We start from the raw sequence: 17,874 nt of genomic DNA, 5'->3' as shown, positions 1-17,874 counted from the left end.
TGATTGGCCAGAGTACGGAATTCGGCCAATCAGCGCTGGCCAATGCATCCCTATGGGAAAAAGTTTATCTCACAAAAATCACAATTACACACCCGATAGAGCCCCAAAAAGTTATTTTTAATAACATTCCCCCCTAAATAAAGGTTATCCCTATCTATCCCCGCCTGTACAGCTATCCCTGTCTCATAGTCACAAAGTTCACATTCTCATATGACCCGGATTTGAAATCCACTATTCGTCTAAAATGGAGGTCACCTGATTTCGGCAGCCAATGACTTTTTCCGATTTTTTTCAATGCCCCCGTTGTCGTAGTTCCTGTCCCACCTCCCCTGCGCTGTTATTGGTGCAAAAAAGGCGCCAGGGAAGGTGGGAGGGGAATCGAATTTTGGCGCACTTTACCACGCGGTGTTCGATTCGATTCGAACATGGCGAACACCCTGATATCCGATCGAACATGTGTTCGATAGAACACTGTTCGCTCATCTCTAGTTATAACCAGTTTTCAACACACATGATAAATATAAAACCTTCAACAGAATAGAGACAGTGACATCTGCTGTCTCTTTATAGGTAATGCGACTGGCAAATTATAGAAACTGCAGGCCAGGGCATGCTTTGTCGACTATTAGATAAAGGAATTAGGAGGTTCTACTTTTTGTGTATATTCACACATTGCAGCAATTATGCAAGACTGCAACAATATGCTAAGAATGAAAGTGTTATGCAAAACCGTTCTGTTTGTCGCAATTTAGCAAACTAGTAGGGTTTTATTAGCAGACTTTATGTGATAGTCACAGTAAAAGTTGACACAACTAATATAAATTTAGCAGATTTTGCTGAGAACTGAACAATGAGAAGGCAAGTTGCCAACTCTTTCAGATGCAAGTTCAAGTGAAATCTATAAAAACCATGCCTGTCATTTGCAGTTGCCCCAGGTTGCACAACATGGGGTCTTGGGATAAGCGGATGCAGCAGTGTCTGGGTCTTATATGTTTTCAGCATGCAGTTCATCATGAGTTTCCTATTATCACCCTTTCAACTCGCCCGCCCTTACAAGGGTTGTTCCAAAGTACTATTCCTAAAAACAATATCCCTAATTTTATGCATGAGTCCAATGTGTTTCATCACTAGCATAAGATATGATAATCATTTAATAGTCCCACCATGGGGAAATTCAGGAATATTCATGACTCCTCAGAGCTCCTCCTCTGTTGGGTATCAATGGTCCCCGTTTCGGGTTACCAAATGTTTATTACAGCATTGCCCTACATTAATATACATAGTACAGGGTAATGTCCCTTTACTAATCTTGAATATTACTAATGAAACGCTTTGGGACAGATACATAGATTTAGGGATATTATCCTGGGACCCCAAGTTATACAATCTGGACATATGGTAGGATCTATACAATATGCAGTTTGAGATGCGATATACCATTGGATGTAGAGATGTACTTGGAGGTCACCACTTTAAATAGCATAGAATGAAAGTTGAGTTTTATTAAGGCAGTATTCTAAGTTTGCTGATTTCATTACTGATCTTGATGGCCGGATAGGGACAACCTGTTGTACTGACTGTGTTACTCACTGTATAGCATAACCTGCAACATGAACAGGCACAAGATCTGTAAGTCAATAATATATTTTTACAGAAATACATAGGTTTTTTTTGGCCAGAGTAGTTTAGGCTGCTGCTTTACTGTATCCGGGGAGAAGAAACAGATTTAGTGTGTCCATTATAAGTCAATAAGATCTGTTATTAGCATTACATTTCTTGGAAGTAACAACAGCAGGGAGCACGGAACCAAGATTTACACAGGAGAACAAATGAAATCTGGCAATTGAAAGCATTGCTTAGATCACTGATACTCTATGATATTTTATTTTGTAAGGAAAAAAAGGAGAGAAAAGTACTGTTTAATAAATATGGGCATGATAACCTTGTAGCCTGGCTGCACTGGGGTCTTGGGATCTAGCAAAGAGTATTATCTACATAGATTCTCCAAGTGTTTGCTTCTGTTTCCTCTCCCACTCAAAGACAGAATGATATAGATTTTAGGCTGAGAGTCCTACTGGGGATAGTGAGGAGTAATAACATCTGTAAGGTGCAGCAGAATGTGTTATTGTGTCTCATAGTTATATAGTACTGTTACCTCAATGGAATGTCCACTGCTTCTGTGGAAGTGAGACGATCGGGGATAAATGTCATTTAAATGAGGTGGCGGATCAGGAAATAATCTTTTCTGTTGCATTTTACTTATTTCTTTGTTCTCAAATATGTCAAAATTTGTTTTCCAGACTAAAACCTAAAACAAAAAATACAATTTAAATGAAGAGTCGTAAAGACTGAAGAAAAGTTTCAGAAAACAAGTCTGAGTAATAGAAAATCTGTGCCATGTCCGTTAATCAACCTGTTTTACTGCTCTTGCTCTTCACTTCTACACATGAAACAGTAAGGGAGCGTTTACATTACAGTCAGTGTCCGACAGGTAGTGTCCGCTCCTAGTGTCCGTTCAAAATCTGGCACGGACATTAGGAGCGGACAGTAGCTGTGTCCGTGACACTTTTCATTCATTTAAATGGCGATCGGGTGCGTTCTTTTGCACTCCGTGCCCTTCCTTCACTGTCCGCATGTAAAGATGTCCGACTTTTCAAGCGGACAGAAAAACCCGACATGTAGGTTTTTTTCTGTCCGTTTGAAAATTCGGACATCTTTAGGAACACTTAAGGACAGGCACGGAATGCAAAAGAACGCACCCGATCGCCATTTAAATGAATGAAAAGTGTCACGGACACAGCGTCACGGACACAGCTAGTGTCCGCTCCTAATGTCCGTGCGAGATTTTGAACAGACACTAGGAGCGGACACTGACGGTAGTGTGAACGCTCCCTTAAAGGGATTCTACCATTAAAACACTTTTTTTTTTTTTCTCGTTAAAACGTCTGAATAGCCTTAAGAAAGGCTATTCTTCTCCAACCTTTAGAAGTCATCTCCGGCCCGCCGTTCGGTTAAAATCCCAGTTTTTGTCAGTAAGCAATTGATTTCTCTTGCAGCACTGGGGGCGGGCCTCAGCACTCAAACAGCACTGGGGTCATCCCCAATGCTGCGAGAGAACTCTCTCCAGCAACGCCTCCATTTTCTTCAGCAACCGCCTCTTCACTTGTCTTTTTCCGGGTGGGGTCACACTTCGACACCTGCGCAGTCGGCTCTGCCATCAGGTCTCGCGGAGTCGGCTCTGCCATCGGGCCTCGCGCAGTCGGTTTTGCCATCGGGCCTCGTGCAGAGCCAACTGCAAATAGCGGCGGCCATTTTGTTGTTGCCGCTTACACAAGCATGCGCAGAAAGCTCCGTACTCCATCGAACTACAGGAGCGTACTGCGCATGCTCACGTAAGCGGACACAAAAAAATTTGCAGTCGGCTCTGTGTGAGGCCCGATGGCAGAGCCGACTGTGCAGGCATTGAAGTGTGACCCCAGCCGGAAGAAGACGAGTGAAGAGGCGGTTGCTGAAGAAGATGGAGGCTTCGCTGGAGAGAATTCTCTGGCAGCATTGGGGACAACCCCAGTGCTGTTTGAGTGCTGGGGCCTGCCCCCAGTGCTGCGAGAGAACTCATTTGAATACCGACTAATACCAGGATTTTAACCGAACGGCGGGCTGGAGACGACTTCTAAAGGTAGAAGAATAGCCTTTCTTAAGGCTATTCCGACGTGCTAACGAGGAAAAAAAAAGTGTTTTAATGGTAGAATCCCTTTAAGATCCTGGTGTAGCAAGATTAGGGGTATATACTATATATACATATACACATGTTTGGATAAATGCTATATTATTTATTCTATTGTCATGCAGAATTTAGTGACATACCTGTGCATCCGTCCCTCCAGAAGCAAACTGTTCTCCATCTCTTGAGAATGCAACCGACAAAACCGGGCCCTGTTCATCAAAAACACACACATATAGTACTAAAATATCTACATTTATATTTTAGATCAAATATAGGCGCTCCCATTACACAAAATACAGTTAGACTCACACCTATATAAGAAAGTTCCATGTCGAGTAGCATACTTTCCACGATAAAACAGCAAATACATCAAAAATAAACAAAACTAATGTTTTTTTTAAAAAGTTTGCAAATGTAATGTTAGCAATCTCATCACCACAAAGATATACAGTGCTCTAGTATAGGCAAGATACTTTCATCCAAAGGTTGCACAAGAGTAATTACATAGTAATACAGCCACGCAGCAGCAAATACACCATATCTACCACTTATGTTGTATTACAAATATCCATGGCTAGCTATGAAACATAATCGGGTACCTGGTGCCCATGAAGTGTGTAAAGAAGTCTTCCCTCCAGCAGGTCCAGCACCTTGACAGTACCATCATTAGAGGCAGAAAGGAGGAAGTTTCCAGATTGATGGAATGATAAAGAGTTAACACCTGCACTGTGGACTGAGAAACATATACACAATTACATTTACAATATATTGGTTTATTTACTTTCATTACATCTTAAAAGTTGTTAAGCTATAGTTTAAGTTACACTAGGAGGTCACACTAGCATCAGCCTATCTGTAGTTCTGGTCTGTCAGAGGACCACAAAAACAGCAACACAACAGCAACAACAGTCACTTACAGAGCATGATGGACCCCATGTGGGGGTAAGAAGACCATCTAATTTGTACGAGGGAGCCATAACTCTCCTTTGATGGCATTTATTAGCGACCCAACCCTTTCTTTCTCCTATGTCCAAAAATTTTTTTCAGGGAACAAGAGTGCTTGGAATGTGTGTAAAGGAGTAGGGAGAAAAATCGGTCAGCTGCAAGCTATTTTATTACTGTTCCCTCTACTAACCATGCACTACTTAACTACTCTCACAGCACAGCCCTTAACAGCTGAAATGGTGGTCCTCCCTCACCATTTTCTTTCATTAAAGGGAGTCTGTCAGCAGGAAAATCAGTATGAAACCAATGATAGTACCTTGTAGGTCTGCATCTACAGTTTCCAAAGATGCCTTTCTTATTCTGTACTGCAGCTTCATTTCCTTGAAAATCAGTTTTTTATTTTTATGTAAGTTAGCTAAAAAGGGCTTTAGGAGTGTTTATACTCTTGCTGGGGCTTCAATCTCTGCTCCAGATAACCACCCCACCTGCCTTTCATCTCCTGAAAGACATCTCCCACTAGGTCTGCAATGAGGGTGGTTATTTGCTGCAGAGAGTGAAGCCCCAGCAGAAGAAACACCCCTAAAGCTTTTTTTGGCTAATTTGCATAAGAATAAAACACTGATTTTCATGAAAATGCAGAATAAGAAATACTTCTTTGATAAGTGTAGAAGCAGCTCTACAAGGTACAGTGGTCCCTTGACTTTCGCGGGGGGATACATTCCAAGGCCGTCCGCGAAAGTCAAATTTTCATGAAGTGGAGATGCGATGTTTAATCTCATGTTAGGGGATGTCCTGCAATACTGTTCATATCCAAAATAGTCTACATCGGGGGTGCTCACACTTTGTCAGCATGTGAGCTACTTCATAATATGACCAAGCCCTAAGATCTACGACCCACTTCTTGTGGGCAGGGCCAGGCCTGTGGGCAGGGTGGGGCGTGTCTGTGGGCAGGGCATGTGGGCGGGGTCGGGCGGATCGTGAGATCGTGAGCAGGAGACAGCAGCGTTCTGTGGCTGCCCAGGCATCCCCGCTGTCTGCTTCTTCACAGAATAGGCTGAGAGTTATCTCTGGACACTGGCAGGCCAGGACTGTGGCAGCCCCGCCTGCCAGTGTCTGTAGATGACTCTCAGCCTGCGCTGTAAACAAGCAGCACCCCGGCTCCCTCCATCCCTAAGAGCGGCCTGCAAGTGTCCGGAGTGCTTATTCACAGCGCAGGTTGAGAGCAGACACCGGGGATACCTGGCTGCATCCCACGATCGACCCATACGTCCATTGTGATCGACCGGTAGATTGCGATCGACGTATTGGGCACCCCTGGTCTACATACACTACAATATATGAAATGATATGGGTACTCACCATTGAAGAAGATACACAAAACTTTTCTGATGATATTGATGAGCGGCCACGGGAAAACCCGTGGTGTTCAAAAAAACAATGGAGTATCCTTCCATTAACCCTTTCACTGCCAGGCACGTACACTGTACGTGCTCCCAAGGTGGCACTTCAGTAGCCGAGGACGTACTTAGTACGTCCTCCCTACTAATGCCGATATCTCTGGACTGCATCAACATATCTTGATGCTTTAAAATGCATTTTAAAGAAGAGACTCTCATCTTTAAAATGATACCAGGGACTTGATGATTTTACTTACAGTCTTGGAGCCATTCACTGTTGAAAACACTATTTGGCATTGAGATCCAACTGCAGATCTCAATTCCCGACAGCGTTTCAACAGTGAATTTCTCCAAAACTGTACATTCAATCATCGAGTTCTTGATATCATTTTAAAGATGAGATTCTCCTCTTTAAAATGCAATTGAAAGCATCAAGATATGTTGATGCAGTCCAAAGATATAGAGCTCCAAAGTGTCCCCCCCCTCCTGTCTAAGCAAGCAGGAAAGAGGGACACGGAGCAGCCCAGCAGAGAGAGAGACACACAGAAACGATCTCTCTCTCTGCATAACTTGTATGTGACAGCAGGAAGGGGTTGGCAGGGACTCTATTGTCCCTATTAACCCTTCTCCTGCCAATCAGAGCGTATACTATACATTTGTCTCTGATTGTCACATACAGTTATAATGTAATTCCCCTCTGAGCATTACTAGTGGGGTATTCTTATGTTATAACTCCTGAACATAACCAGGAAGTTTGTTGGCACTGTGACCCAGACGTTTACCATTGTCCAGGTCGCAGAGCCAAAAAAAAAAAGTCACACCAAACACTTACACAACATATACATAAAGTCGCAAATAAAGTTTACATTTCACCCAATCCCTGTCCTGTCTATACCTGAGCTTTCTACTGTAAAATACGTCTCTAGTGATATCCGTTACACACTAAAATAATAGTAATAACGATTATCACTAGAGATGAACGTATAGATTGCTAAAATTATTATAGGGGGATGGAAAATAACATTTTTATGTAAAGTCCTATTTAATTTGCATGCACAAAATGGGATGGCGCATTTCTGCGATTTTGGCGATTCTTTAACACCCGCCCCTGTAAATATATACATGTGTGGTATGTATGAACTCCTCACATATTGCAGTTTTATGGACAGTACATTATGTTTGCAGAAAGGGATTTCTTGAGCCGCACTTTAGTGGCAAATTAGAATTTTTGCGCAATTTTTGCTAGCAATCTCTGTTTGCGGCAAAGTTGAATGAAGGTGGTTGTATATATAAACTATTAAATTGTGTTTTTATATACGGTATGCTGTGTACTCTGAAAAAAGTTAGATTTTGGTATCACAGTCACAGTTTGGTAGGTGCAGTATAGCTTTTTAACATATTAGTGAACAACAGCAAAATCCTGCTTGTCTTCTGTATTCGTGTTTTTGGGAGTCCGAGCTCTTGTTGTAGTTGATGTTTGCGGTACATATAGTATATATACACATTGTATACACCATAAGCTATTATTTTAAAAGTATTTTGTATATGAATGTGAGATTGAACATGAGTTTTAGGTGCAAATATGTGTTTTAGCGTATTTTTTCAAAAAATTATTTGTGTTCGTCGCAAAGTTGCATGAAGGTGGATGTGGCTATCGATGACCCATTAAGACATTTGTAATCTTCAGGTTGTCTACTTTCAAAAAATATATAGGGTTTAGGGGTTCACTTACTTTTCATGGTGTGTAATCCCTACATTTTATAGGATGATACTTTTTTAACATTTCCAGCTTCAAAGCAGAATTTTGTTCCTTCCAGTTCTAGCGATTTTCTGAAGACACGTGCATGCGGGTTCAGGCCATAGTGATATGTATGAACTCTGCACATGTTGAACTCTTATTTTTAGGAGGTTTGGTGCATTTAATTTTTTGTTTGGTTTCCGCTTTTAACAACTAATATACATTTATTTGCATTTTTTCATAAAACATTCACTTTAAATCAAAATTGCATGAAGGTGCCTGTTCGTATACAGTACCAAGTGGCATTCTGACAATGCTGCAGGTGTCTACTTTAAGAAAATATATAGGTATGGGGGGGTTGGATGCTTTTTTAATGTTGCAATTTAGGTTTGATTTGTCCATCTCAAAACTGTGAAAATTGCTCTGGCTACTGGAGGTGCAAAATTTCCAGAGACCCTTGGCAGCGAAAAGGTTAATATTAAAACCCGTGGTATAGCCCTTCCGCGAAGGTCGGACCCGCGAACGTCAAGGGACCACTGTACTGTCATTATTTTGATATTGATTTTCCTGCCGACAGACTCCATTTATTGAATGCTGACCACATTGCAGGAACTGGGCTGCAATTCCTATATGACACCATTATAATACATAACAGAGCTAATGAATTTTACATGGTGATCAATGTCTAGCACAAGCAACAGTCAGGGACTCTTTCCAAATTTTTTTGTTAGGATACAAAATATCAATGTTGCATCCTTATGTTCAATAGTCAAGTGCTGAGGTTGAAGGCAACAAATGTGTATTACCTTGATAATGCTGCAATAATTTGTTCATGCGAATATCCCAGATTTTCACTGTACTGTTAGAACCTGCGGAGGCTACACATGTTCCTGAAGGATTAAAGCTCACATAATTGGAATGCCTAGAATAAATGTTACAAAGATTTCATTTTCATTTAGAAGTACTGTCTGAAGGAATGAGACTTACACATACTATGTGAGGCAGCACTCCAAAGTTCAAAAACTAAAGAGATTTTTTTCCTTATATTTTACTGCACTTTGTTGCAAAATATGAAATCATTACTTACAAGATTCCAATGTAGTGGAGAGACATTAACTATATCAAATTATGGTAACCAAAAGAATTTCCTCATATCTGGTAAAGATTGAAACCAATTCCCCACATTCTCATAAATAGTCTAGATATAGCTCTCCTCACTAATTCAGTTGTCTACTACATCAGGACCTGCTATGTGCTTGTGCCATACAAAGTCGGCACCGCTTTAGACATTCAAAATCACTAAATTAATTTCCTAGTCATATATATTAGTTTGTGAATCTGTTCTTCATATTTGTTTGGTATATTAACTCATTAACTGACAAATTTTATTTTTCAATAAATGGGAACTGCACCATGAAAATGACCTCATGTGCGCAAGGCAATGCATGCATGTGATCAGTTTAGGATTACTATCATGGGTGACATCCTGCTGGAGCAGGTGAATGTCCTGTTTCTATTCCTCAATGACAGATGGCGTTCGTAAGCAGGTAAAAGTACCTGAACCCCAATTGGGGATCATGGCAGTTATTGGGTTAATAATATTAAGACATATTAAGCCAGATGCATCATTGATAGCATAGATAATTATATTGCAGAAATGATATAGTTTTGGGCATCTCCATAACAGTTGTACATTTACACAATCAGTTTCTTCAGCTGAAGATTTGGGACATCTACTATTTAAAAGCTTTGGGGCGACCTTGTTCATTCAGAACCGTGACTACTATTATTATAACTCTGGGTCTCTTTATTATACTCCAGGGTATAAAAAGTGGAGGCCCTGAGGAGGGGAGTAAATATAACAAGCAGTCATACTCACCTCTCCTGGGCCTCACTGCAATGTCTGTCAGTTCCTCAGAATCCCCTTTAGGCTACAGGGGACCACTGAGTGCTGCGACTAGGTTTCAGCAGCTACATGGAGCAAGGTAAAACACACATTACATAGATGCCAAGAGTCCGCTAGAAGATGGGGAGCCACACAAGAGCCTCCAATTATTATACTCTGAAGAGACTCCAGAGTATAATAGTGGTTAATGGGCAGCTAAGCCCAAAAATTTGAGGTTTGCCAAGAAGTTAATTTTTTTTTGGAAAATTTATAACAAACTAGTTTGCTCATTCCTACTTGATGACAGCTTTGGAATATCCTTAATACACTGCATCCACAATCCATCTGACAATTCATTATACCATTTAAGTTTTGCTTTATAAGGATAGGCAGCCAAATATTGAGGTAACCAAATTCACTAAACCATAATTTCTGTTTCCCTTGAATGTATACAAGCAGATATAACTTGCAAATTTCTATAAACCATATTCCTGGTAGATCATATTCCTGGGCCAAGTCTCACAGGTTTAATTTGCCATTCTATAAAATGATCTTCATACAAAGGAAAGTCTTGGGAAAAGGTTATCCCAAAAATCATCCCAGTTACACGCTCCCTCGGAGAAAAGGAGTGGTCGGTGAACACAAAGATCACCACTCCTTCTTCAGATCTACCACTGGGTCCCCCTCTTATATAGAGGCCCCTGGGAGTCGGACCTCCGCGCCGGCCTCCTTCCTGCCGACTGGGATAAGTCCTTCCTGTTTGTACATAAATTTTCGTTACACTAGTGCGCAAGAAAATAATTTCAAAATCCTGTCTCAGTGGTACTGATGCCCGATTTCCTCGATTGAATATATCCTGCTGTGACTGACCAGTTTTGGCACTGTGGTACTGAAAAAGCCACTCTATATCACATGTGGTGGGAGTATGACGCTCTCAGGCCATTCTGGGATGCGGTGTTTGCCCTGTATGCTAAGGTGTGTGGCCGCTCTGTGGCAGTGACTCCCCAACTGGCCCTTCTTTCAGTTATCCCTGGCAGGATTTCTGTGGAGAAGAAGGACCTCCGGCGACACTTTCTCACGGCTACAGAACCGTCATTCCAGAACATTGGTGGAGCACTGCTCCTCCAACTCTGGTAGTATTTTTAAAGGAGCTTTTCCTAAGAAGGAGAATGGAGGCCCTGGCGGCAGATGATTCCCTTGACCCCCTCCAAATTTGACGCGCTCTGGCGGCCTAGGGTAGTGTTCCAGGATTCGACCGAAGTCTCATCTTTTTTCTCCTGATACAGTACTATCCTTTTTTCTTTTCCCTCACATAGAGGAGGCTGTTGGCTATCCTTCCCTCCCACTGTTTCACGCCCCCCTTCCAAACACGTTTTCCTGATTGAGTTTCCCCTTATTTGTTCATCTGCCCCCCATTTCCTTATTAATGTTTTTATGGCCCTGTACTTCCGGGCCTACCGTCCTTTGTTGCTAGGTGACAAACTTGTTTCTTTATTGCCTCTATGTGATTTGGCTCATTGTTTTCCTTTCCTGTTGTATGTACAAAAAATGTTTAAAAAAAAAAAAACGATTAAAGATAAAACACATGAAATAAACGCTAATCAAAACACTAAATGTACCCTAAAATGATTGCAAGTAAAAGTACAACTTGTTATGCAAAGAATAAGTCCTCACATGTTGACAGAAAAATAAAGTTATGAATTTTGGAAGGTGGGGAATGAAAATATAAAAAAAGTCGTTGAACATCACTTTACAAACTACCCTGCATTCTTAAGGGGTTAATGGAATAAAACATGAACAAGCTACTTGTCTATCATTAATAATTACCCTTTATTGTCCATGAAGGTGTTAATGCAAACTCTGTTTGTTGTGTCCCAGATTCGTAACGTCTTATCATCACTGCATGAAGCGATTAGTCTTCCATCTGGGGAGAATCTGTAATGAAGAAAGATTAGAGAACCCCAGAGAGGATGCGGATGAGAGAAATTACTTAAATTGTCTAAATACTCAACAAAGAAGGAAATCAGTGTGAAAGCATTGACACCGAACAGCAGGAAACTCGTGTTAATACTATTCGCAAGATACAAATAGATAGAGGTCAAAGCCAGGTGACAGCGGTGGACTGAACATGCCAGGGACTAACGATACAAGGCAAATAAATGCGTTCAGAAGCATAAGTAAACTTTGAGATATTAATAAATATTGCAATCCACTTTATTAATATATTTGGGCTCCTTTCTGTGAAATCCTACTTTGAAACTTTCCCACTTTCGTTCTATAACGTCTCTATTGGTAGCTGAGATCTGTACATTGTTTCCATTTATGGGAGGGCGAGCTTAAAAGGGGTTGTCTAATTTCAGCGAAAAAATGGTCACAGGCTACAGAAAAACTGACGTTACGTTCACATCTGTGCCTGATGTCCGCCTGTTGCAAATCTGTCTAAAAACACAAATGGCTACACAGCGCATATCATACTAAATGTTTTTTGAAAGATCCTCCCCCCTCCAGTCTGAGCTTCCACGTGTGAAAACCTCTGCGCGGCTAGCCATCACAGGATTCTGCTCTGGATTAAGCCCGAAGAAGGGGCCTAATTGGGAGGGAGCCTCGCACAGTGGCTGAGTCAGACGCGGCAAGATAGGGCAGCTATTAGCTAGCGGAAAAAAGAAGCGAGCGACTCCCATTGACTTCAATGGGAGCCCTTTTTCGAGCGGACTTTGAGGCAGACTCCGGGTCAAAATCCACTCCAAAAAACTCCTTGTGAACATACCCTAAGGTTGTTGTCTCACAGTACTCCCAGACAAAACATTTACCACTGATTGAGAGCTGCACATGTACTTTCATTGCTTTTACAGGGGCAGTAAATGCATGTATCCAGAAGCATCTTCTGGTAACCCTTAGTGTTAAATGACAGTATAAGGGCTGTCAGCCTGACAATCAGTACATGGCACTCAAGAGTACTTTAACTTTGATTTTCCTATTTAAATCAGCATACTGTACAGAAAGGGTTGCCTACCCTTGGTATAGGATGCAATACATACCTAGTACAGCTCCCAGTTCTAAGTGATGTCAAATGTATCTGCCTACTTCCTTCTATTTAGGATACTGCGCTAATGTCTAATAAGACTTACACTTCCCTATGTCATATGTTGACTAATGTCATGGAGTTATCAATCACCACCACTAGCATTCCAATCATGGTAGAATCTTTTAGGTCAATTTATACAGAAAGATTGTAGCTCATATTTTTAAAGGCTTCACTGGTTGCTATAGGCAACAACTAAATTTTTGCATCAGTTGTGATATAGTGCATTGTTTGACGGACACCCATGAGCCATATGGGGTATTTCAGAGGGTATGCTATGAGTTGCTACTAGTGTTTGAGCTCATTGAGAACTGCGGTGCATTAAAGGTACTAAAGTGTGCCCAGTATTTATATAGAAAAACAGCAGCTAGTCAGTTTCTGATAAGTTTGAAGCATTGGTACAGACTATGGACATTACGCTGAGGTCAAGACTTATGTTACTTGAATGGAATAGAGCTGTAATATCATTCATAGCTGACTCATTCATCCATATGTAATAGTCATGAAAAGCTAACTGGGTTGTGACACTAATATCCTTAATTCTCACATTTGGCTAAGATACCAGCAGTACGATTATCATGTGACTTATTAAAGAAGGTGAAAGTAGGAAAAGACAAGTTATATTAAAGAGGTACATCGGTGATTATCCCCCCCCCCCCATTCATTATGTAGAATAGACATGGTACGACCTAGAGCTCTCCATGAGATGCTATGCTGATGCACGGTGGGATTGATAGCAAATCAAGAAGAAATATGAACGCCACGATGACGTCGGATCAGGTAGGGAGATTGCAGGATTGTAGAGATATTAGGGTAGAATATATGAAAGAGGAAAGGTCAGGGAGTGGAGCAGACAATTAAATGATGGGTGCAGGCATTAAGAAATCTTTTCGCTGAATTATTTGTTTAAGGGGGAAAGTTTTTCAGGAAATATGAATAAGAAATCACTGAAGTAACCCTTGCTGACAAAGACCTTGCATTTGGGACAATAACAGAGAAAAGAGCATTAGTCTTTCTTGAAGGATTGAAATAACATACCTAGCACATCGAACCCAATTTGTATGCTGGGTAAGTGAGAATAGAAACCGCTGATGGTGAACACTCCATGCTTTAATAGACTTGTCGTCGGATGCAGTTATTATGTTCTGGCCATCATGTGAAAAGTCAACACTCCGTACTGAAGCTGTGTGGGCCTTCAATACAGTTGACTCCCCTTTGCTGAAATCATAAAACTAAAAATAAATATTTATACAAGCCATCAGCCATTGAAAAGTAAAAAAATAAAATAGTATACTCATTGCAAATGTAGTCAATATACTGGGCGCACTTGTTGTGCATTCTTGTCTCCCAATTGCATCTTCACATATGGTTACCAGAGTCTCACCTCAATATCAGTGTTGTCTAATTGTAGGGGTTTCAGCTGCAGTTGTGGGCGTGTCTCAGACTACTGTACCAGTACACTACAAGCAGTGTACCAGTGAAATCACACGGACACCATAGACTATAATGGGGTCCGTGTGCTTGCTGCCAGATCTCCGCACAGAACATGCAGACATGAAAGTAGTTCACAATCTACTTTCCTGTCTGCATGATTCGTGCGGGCAGCGCGCAGCAAGTACACAGACCCCATTATAGTCTATGGGATCTGTGTGTTTTTACTGCACAGCGCTTGCAATTGCATTTGGGATTCCGTTCCAGGGGCCCATGCGGACTCCCCCGGACGGAATACCAACGCAAATGTAAACAACGGGTAAGGTAGTCAGACAGTGGCCGCCACTATTTGATCAAGCAAACAGGAGACTGGAATACACAAGCGGCAAAAGACTGGTTCATGAGCAGCGGACCAGGTAGGTTGACTATACAATTGTACTATAGATGTACAGTCAAGTTTTCACTTTTGACTGCTAGAGGATTGCTTTGATAAAGAAGACAGAGACACAAAGGCATTCTAACATTTAACACGCTTTTTATTCAAAGGAATCACTCTGCTTTATAAATCTTAAAGTAACAAAATGCATGGAATTACCAGATTTACGTTCAAAACCCAGTTTACAACTATTAAAAGGGAAACCTATAAAATTGTAAGTAAAGCTAAATGAAACCTTTGGATGTATTCCCAGAACACACTAAAACACAATTAGTGCTACAGTTTGTCCCTACAGGGATCGTGTAAAAGAGCCATTATAATTAGAAGGCTGAAAAAGTACTGAAATCCAGCTTGATGTATATGTAGAACACCAGAGGCCCAATGGAGGAATTACCTCTAACAATGTTAGATGCTAAAGTCACAGGTTGAAATGTATTATTCATTCCAATCCATACTTACATGTTAGGGGTCCAGAGTCTCACTGTCCTGTCCTTAGATGCTGATGCCAAAAGGTGTCCACTAGGAGAAAACTGAACACTACTCACAGCCTCTTGGTGCCCTATGAACCTGAAAGCTCGTGACTGAGGCTTGAAATTCCAGACCATGACACATGCATCTGTAGCCGAGGATGCTAAAAGTATATATACATGGTATATAAGAAAAAATGCAGCATTAGAAAACACAATATGAAGATTGTGTACATGTCTCAATATTGTAGATATCTATGCACAAGATCAGAATCAATGCTTACACCACCATATTCTTAAAGGGGCTCTATCCCTAGGAAAAGTCATTTTTAACTAATCACACCTTTGCATAGCCTTTAGAAAGTCTATTTCACACCTACCTATAGTATGTAGATTGCCTCAGTGGTTTCTGAATAAGTCCGTTTTTATTCATATGCTAATTAGACTGGTGCACGATAGATCGTGCACACCTCTCCTATTGTTTCCTATGGGAGGCTGCTGCTGCTGATGACTCCGCTTCCTGTTTGCCTCACACACATAGAAGATAATAGGAGAGAGGAGGCTGCTGGGAACTTCCTGTACTGGCTGGAAGCTCATTAGCATATTAATAAAAACGGACTTATTCAGACACCACTGAAGCAATCTACATACTAAAGGTAAGTGTGGAATAGACTTTCTAAAGCCTATGCAAGGATGTGTTTAGATAAAAATGACTTTTCCCAGTGATAGAGCCCCTTTAAAGGTCAGGTGGCAGTTATACGGGGCAATCTGTGGTCCTCATCCTTTCTAAATTACAGGGTGTAAACTGCTTTCACCTAGTAGCCATGACTAGCAACACATCCACTAGATAAAGGCAGCAGCGGCAGTGCTGCCTGTATGCCTGGCAGTGCGAGCAGCAGGTCTTCACCCAAAACCGTGTGGCCAAACAGTGTTGTCAGATATGGCCGTGGAACCTGAAAGGTTACTTTACTTTCACTTTTCTTGCAGATCAATGGTAAATCACCAATGATCAGCTGTTTGAATGGGTCGCAAGTGCCGTAGCCTTTTCACCATTTACATAACAGGCTGACTGATAGCATGTAACTGTCTACTCACTTCTAAAGTAAATAGTATGCAATTTAAACAGTAAAATCATCATACCTCCTCAAACAGCTGATCAGCAGGGACCCCAAGTGTCAGACTTCATTGATCTCTTAGGCTGCGTTCACATGGAGTAACACGCCGCTCATTCTGACACGTAAACACGTGTCAGAGTGAGCACAATAAAACAGAATCCCATTGACTTCAATGGGTTCGGTCTTACGCGCGCTACATTGAACTCAATGGGAGGCTTCTGTACCTATTGCTTTCAATGTGATACTGTGCTCACTCTGACAAGTGTTTACGTGTCAAAATGAGGGTGCGTTACTCCGTGTGAATGCAGCCTTACTGATAACCCATCCTGGGGATAGACCATGAAGAAAAGAAAAAAAAAAAAGGATAACCTATTTAAATTTGGTGACTAGAACTTTTATTTGGCTACCAAATGTTTCAGTTTGGGAGCCAATGGTTCCAAGAATAGTTCAAAGCTATTTTATTTTTTTAGTCTGGTTACATATAACAATTGTAATGTGTTCATGTAATGGTTAAAAAGATAATACCAAGCTGTTTGTTGTCTGGATTGAAGTCAAGACAGGTGACACCATCTTTATGTCCTTTGAAGTGTCGCTTCAGGGCTGGATCTTCCTATTGAAAATATGAGTCTGTCATCAGTCAAGTAGAAGGGGTTGTTTAACCCCTTAAGGACCAGGCCATTTTTTGGTTTCGCATTTTCGTTTTTCCCTCCTCACATTTCAAGAGCCATAACTTTTTCATTTTTCAGTTCACAGAGTCACATGATGGCTTATTGTTTGCGGGACAAATTGTACTTTGTAATGGCATCATTCAATATGCTGTGCAATGTACTGTGAAGCTGGAAAAAAATTCAGAATGAGGTGCAATTGGAGAAAAAATGCATTTGCGCCATTTTCTTATGGGTTTAATTTTTACAGCGTTCACTGTTTGGTACAAATGACATGTTACCTGTGTTCTACGTGTCAGTACGAACGCGGTGATACCAAATTTATATAGTATTTGAAATGTTTTGATACTTTTAAAAAAATGATAAACTTTGCAAAATAGAAAAAAAAAATTGTGTCATGTTCTAACACCTGTAACTTTTTCATATTTCCATGTATGGAGCTGGTTGTGGTGTCTTTTTATGCGGGACAAGATGACGTTTCTATTGATACCATTTGGGGAAAGATCTGATGGTTTGATCACTTTTTATTCAATTTTTTATAGGAGGCAAAGTGTTGAAAAAAACGCTTTTTGGCTGTTTTTATTTTTTTTGCCGCTACGCCGTTCGCAGTACGGGATAAATGTTTTAATATTCTAATAGTTCGGGCATTTTGGAGCGCGGGGATACCTAATATGTTTATGTTTAATGTTCTTTAATTACTTTTATAGCTAATCTAGGGAAAGGGGGGTGATTTGAACTTTTATATTTTTTTTATTTTTTTAATACTTTTAAAAACTTTTTCTTTTCTTCTGTTACATTTATGATCAGACCCCTTAGGTACCTTGAAACCTAGGGGGTCTGATCGCTCATACTATTCACTGCAATACTACAGTATTGCAGTGAATAGGAAAATCGCAGCACTTCTATTAGACGATGCCTCTGGCATCGTCTAATAGATCTTGTGCAGAGACAAGCCTGGAAACCTTCAATAGGCTTCCGGCTGTCATAGC

The 17,874-nt window shown here is 40.9% G+C and overlaps 1 protein-coding gene across 1 annotated transcript in view; it reads right to left on the bottom strand.

Moving 5' to 3' along the window:
- Window positions 1-17,874, bottom strand: part of POC1B (POC1 centriolar protein B) — a 52,674-nt gene that overhangs the window by 32,240 nt on the left and 2,560 nt on the right. The window contains exons 2-9 of the mRNA XM_075274493.1: window positions 16,746-16,830; window positions 15,098-15,269; window positions 13,810-13,989; window positions 11,517-11,624; window positions 8,611-8,726; window positions 4,324-4,457; window positions 3,865-3,933; window positions 2,156-2,308 (exon numbers count right to left, since the gene is read on the bottom strand). Of these exons, the coding sequence (XP_075130594.1) occupies window positions 2,156-2,308; window positions 3,865-3,933; window positions 4,324-4,457; window positions 8,611-8,726; window positions 11,517-11,624; window positions 13,810-13,989; window positions 15,098-15,269; window positions 16,746-16,830 (1,017 nt within the window). The remainder of the gene's footprint in view (window positions 1-2,155; window positions 2,309-3,864; window positions 3,934-4,323; window positions 4,458-8,610; window positions 8,727-11,516; window positions 11,625-13,809; window positions 13,990-15,097; window positions 15,270-16,745; window positions 16,831-17,874) is intronic.

Source organism: Leptodactylus fuscus, chromosome 5 (genome assembly GCF_031893055.1).
Source record: "Leptodactylus fuscus isolate aLepFus1 chromosome 5, aLepFus1.hap2, whole genome shotgun sequence".
Classification (NCBI taxonomy): domain Eukaryota; kingdom Metazoa; phylum Chordata; class Amphibia; order Anura; family Leptodactylidae; genus Leptodactylus; species Leptodactylus fuscus.
The sequence above is the reverse complement of the archived record's forward strand: the minus strand, read 5'-3'. Positions and strand labels throughout refer to the sequence as shown.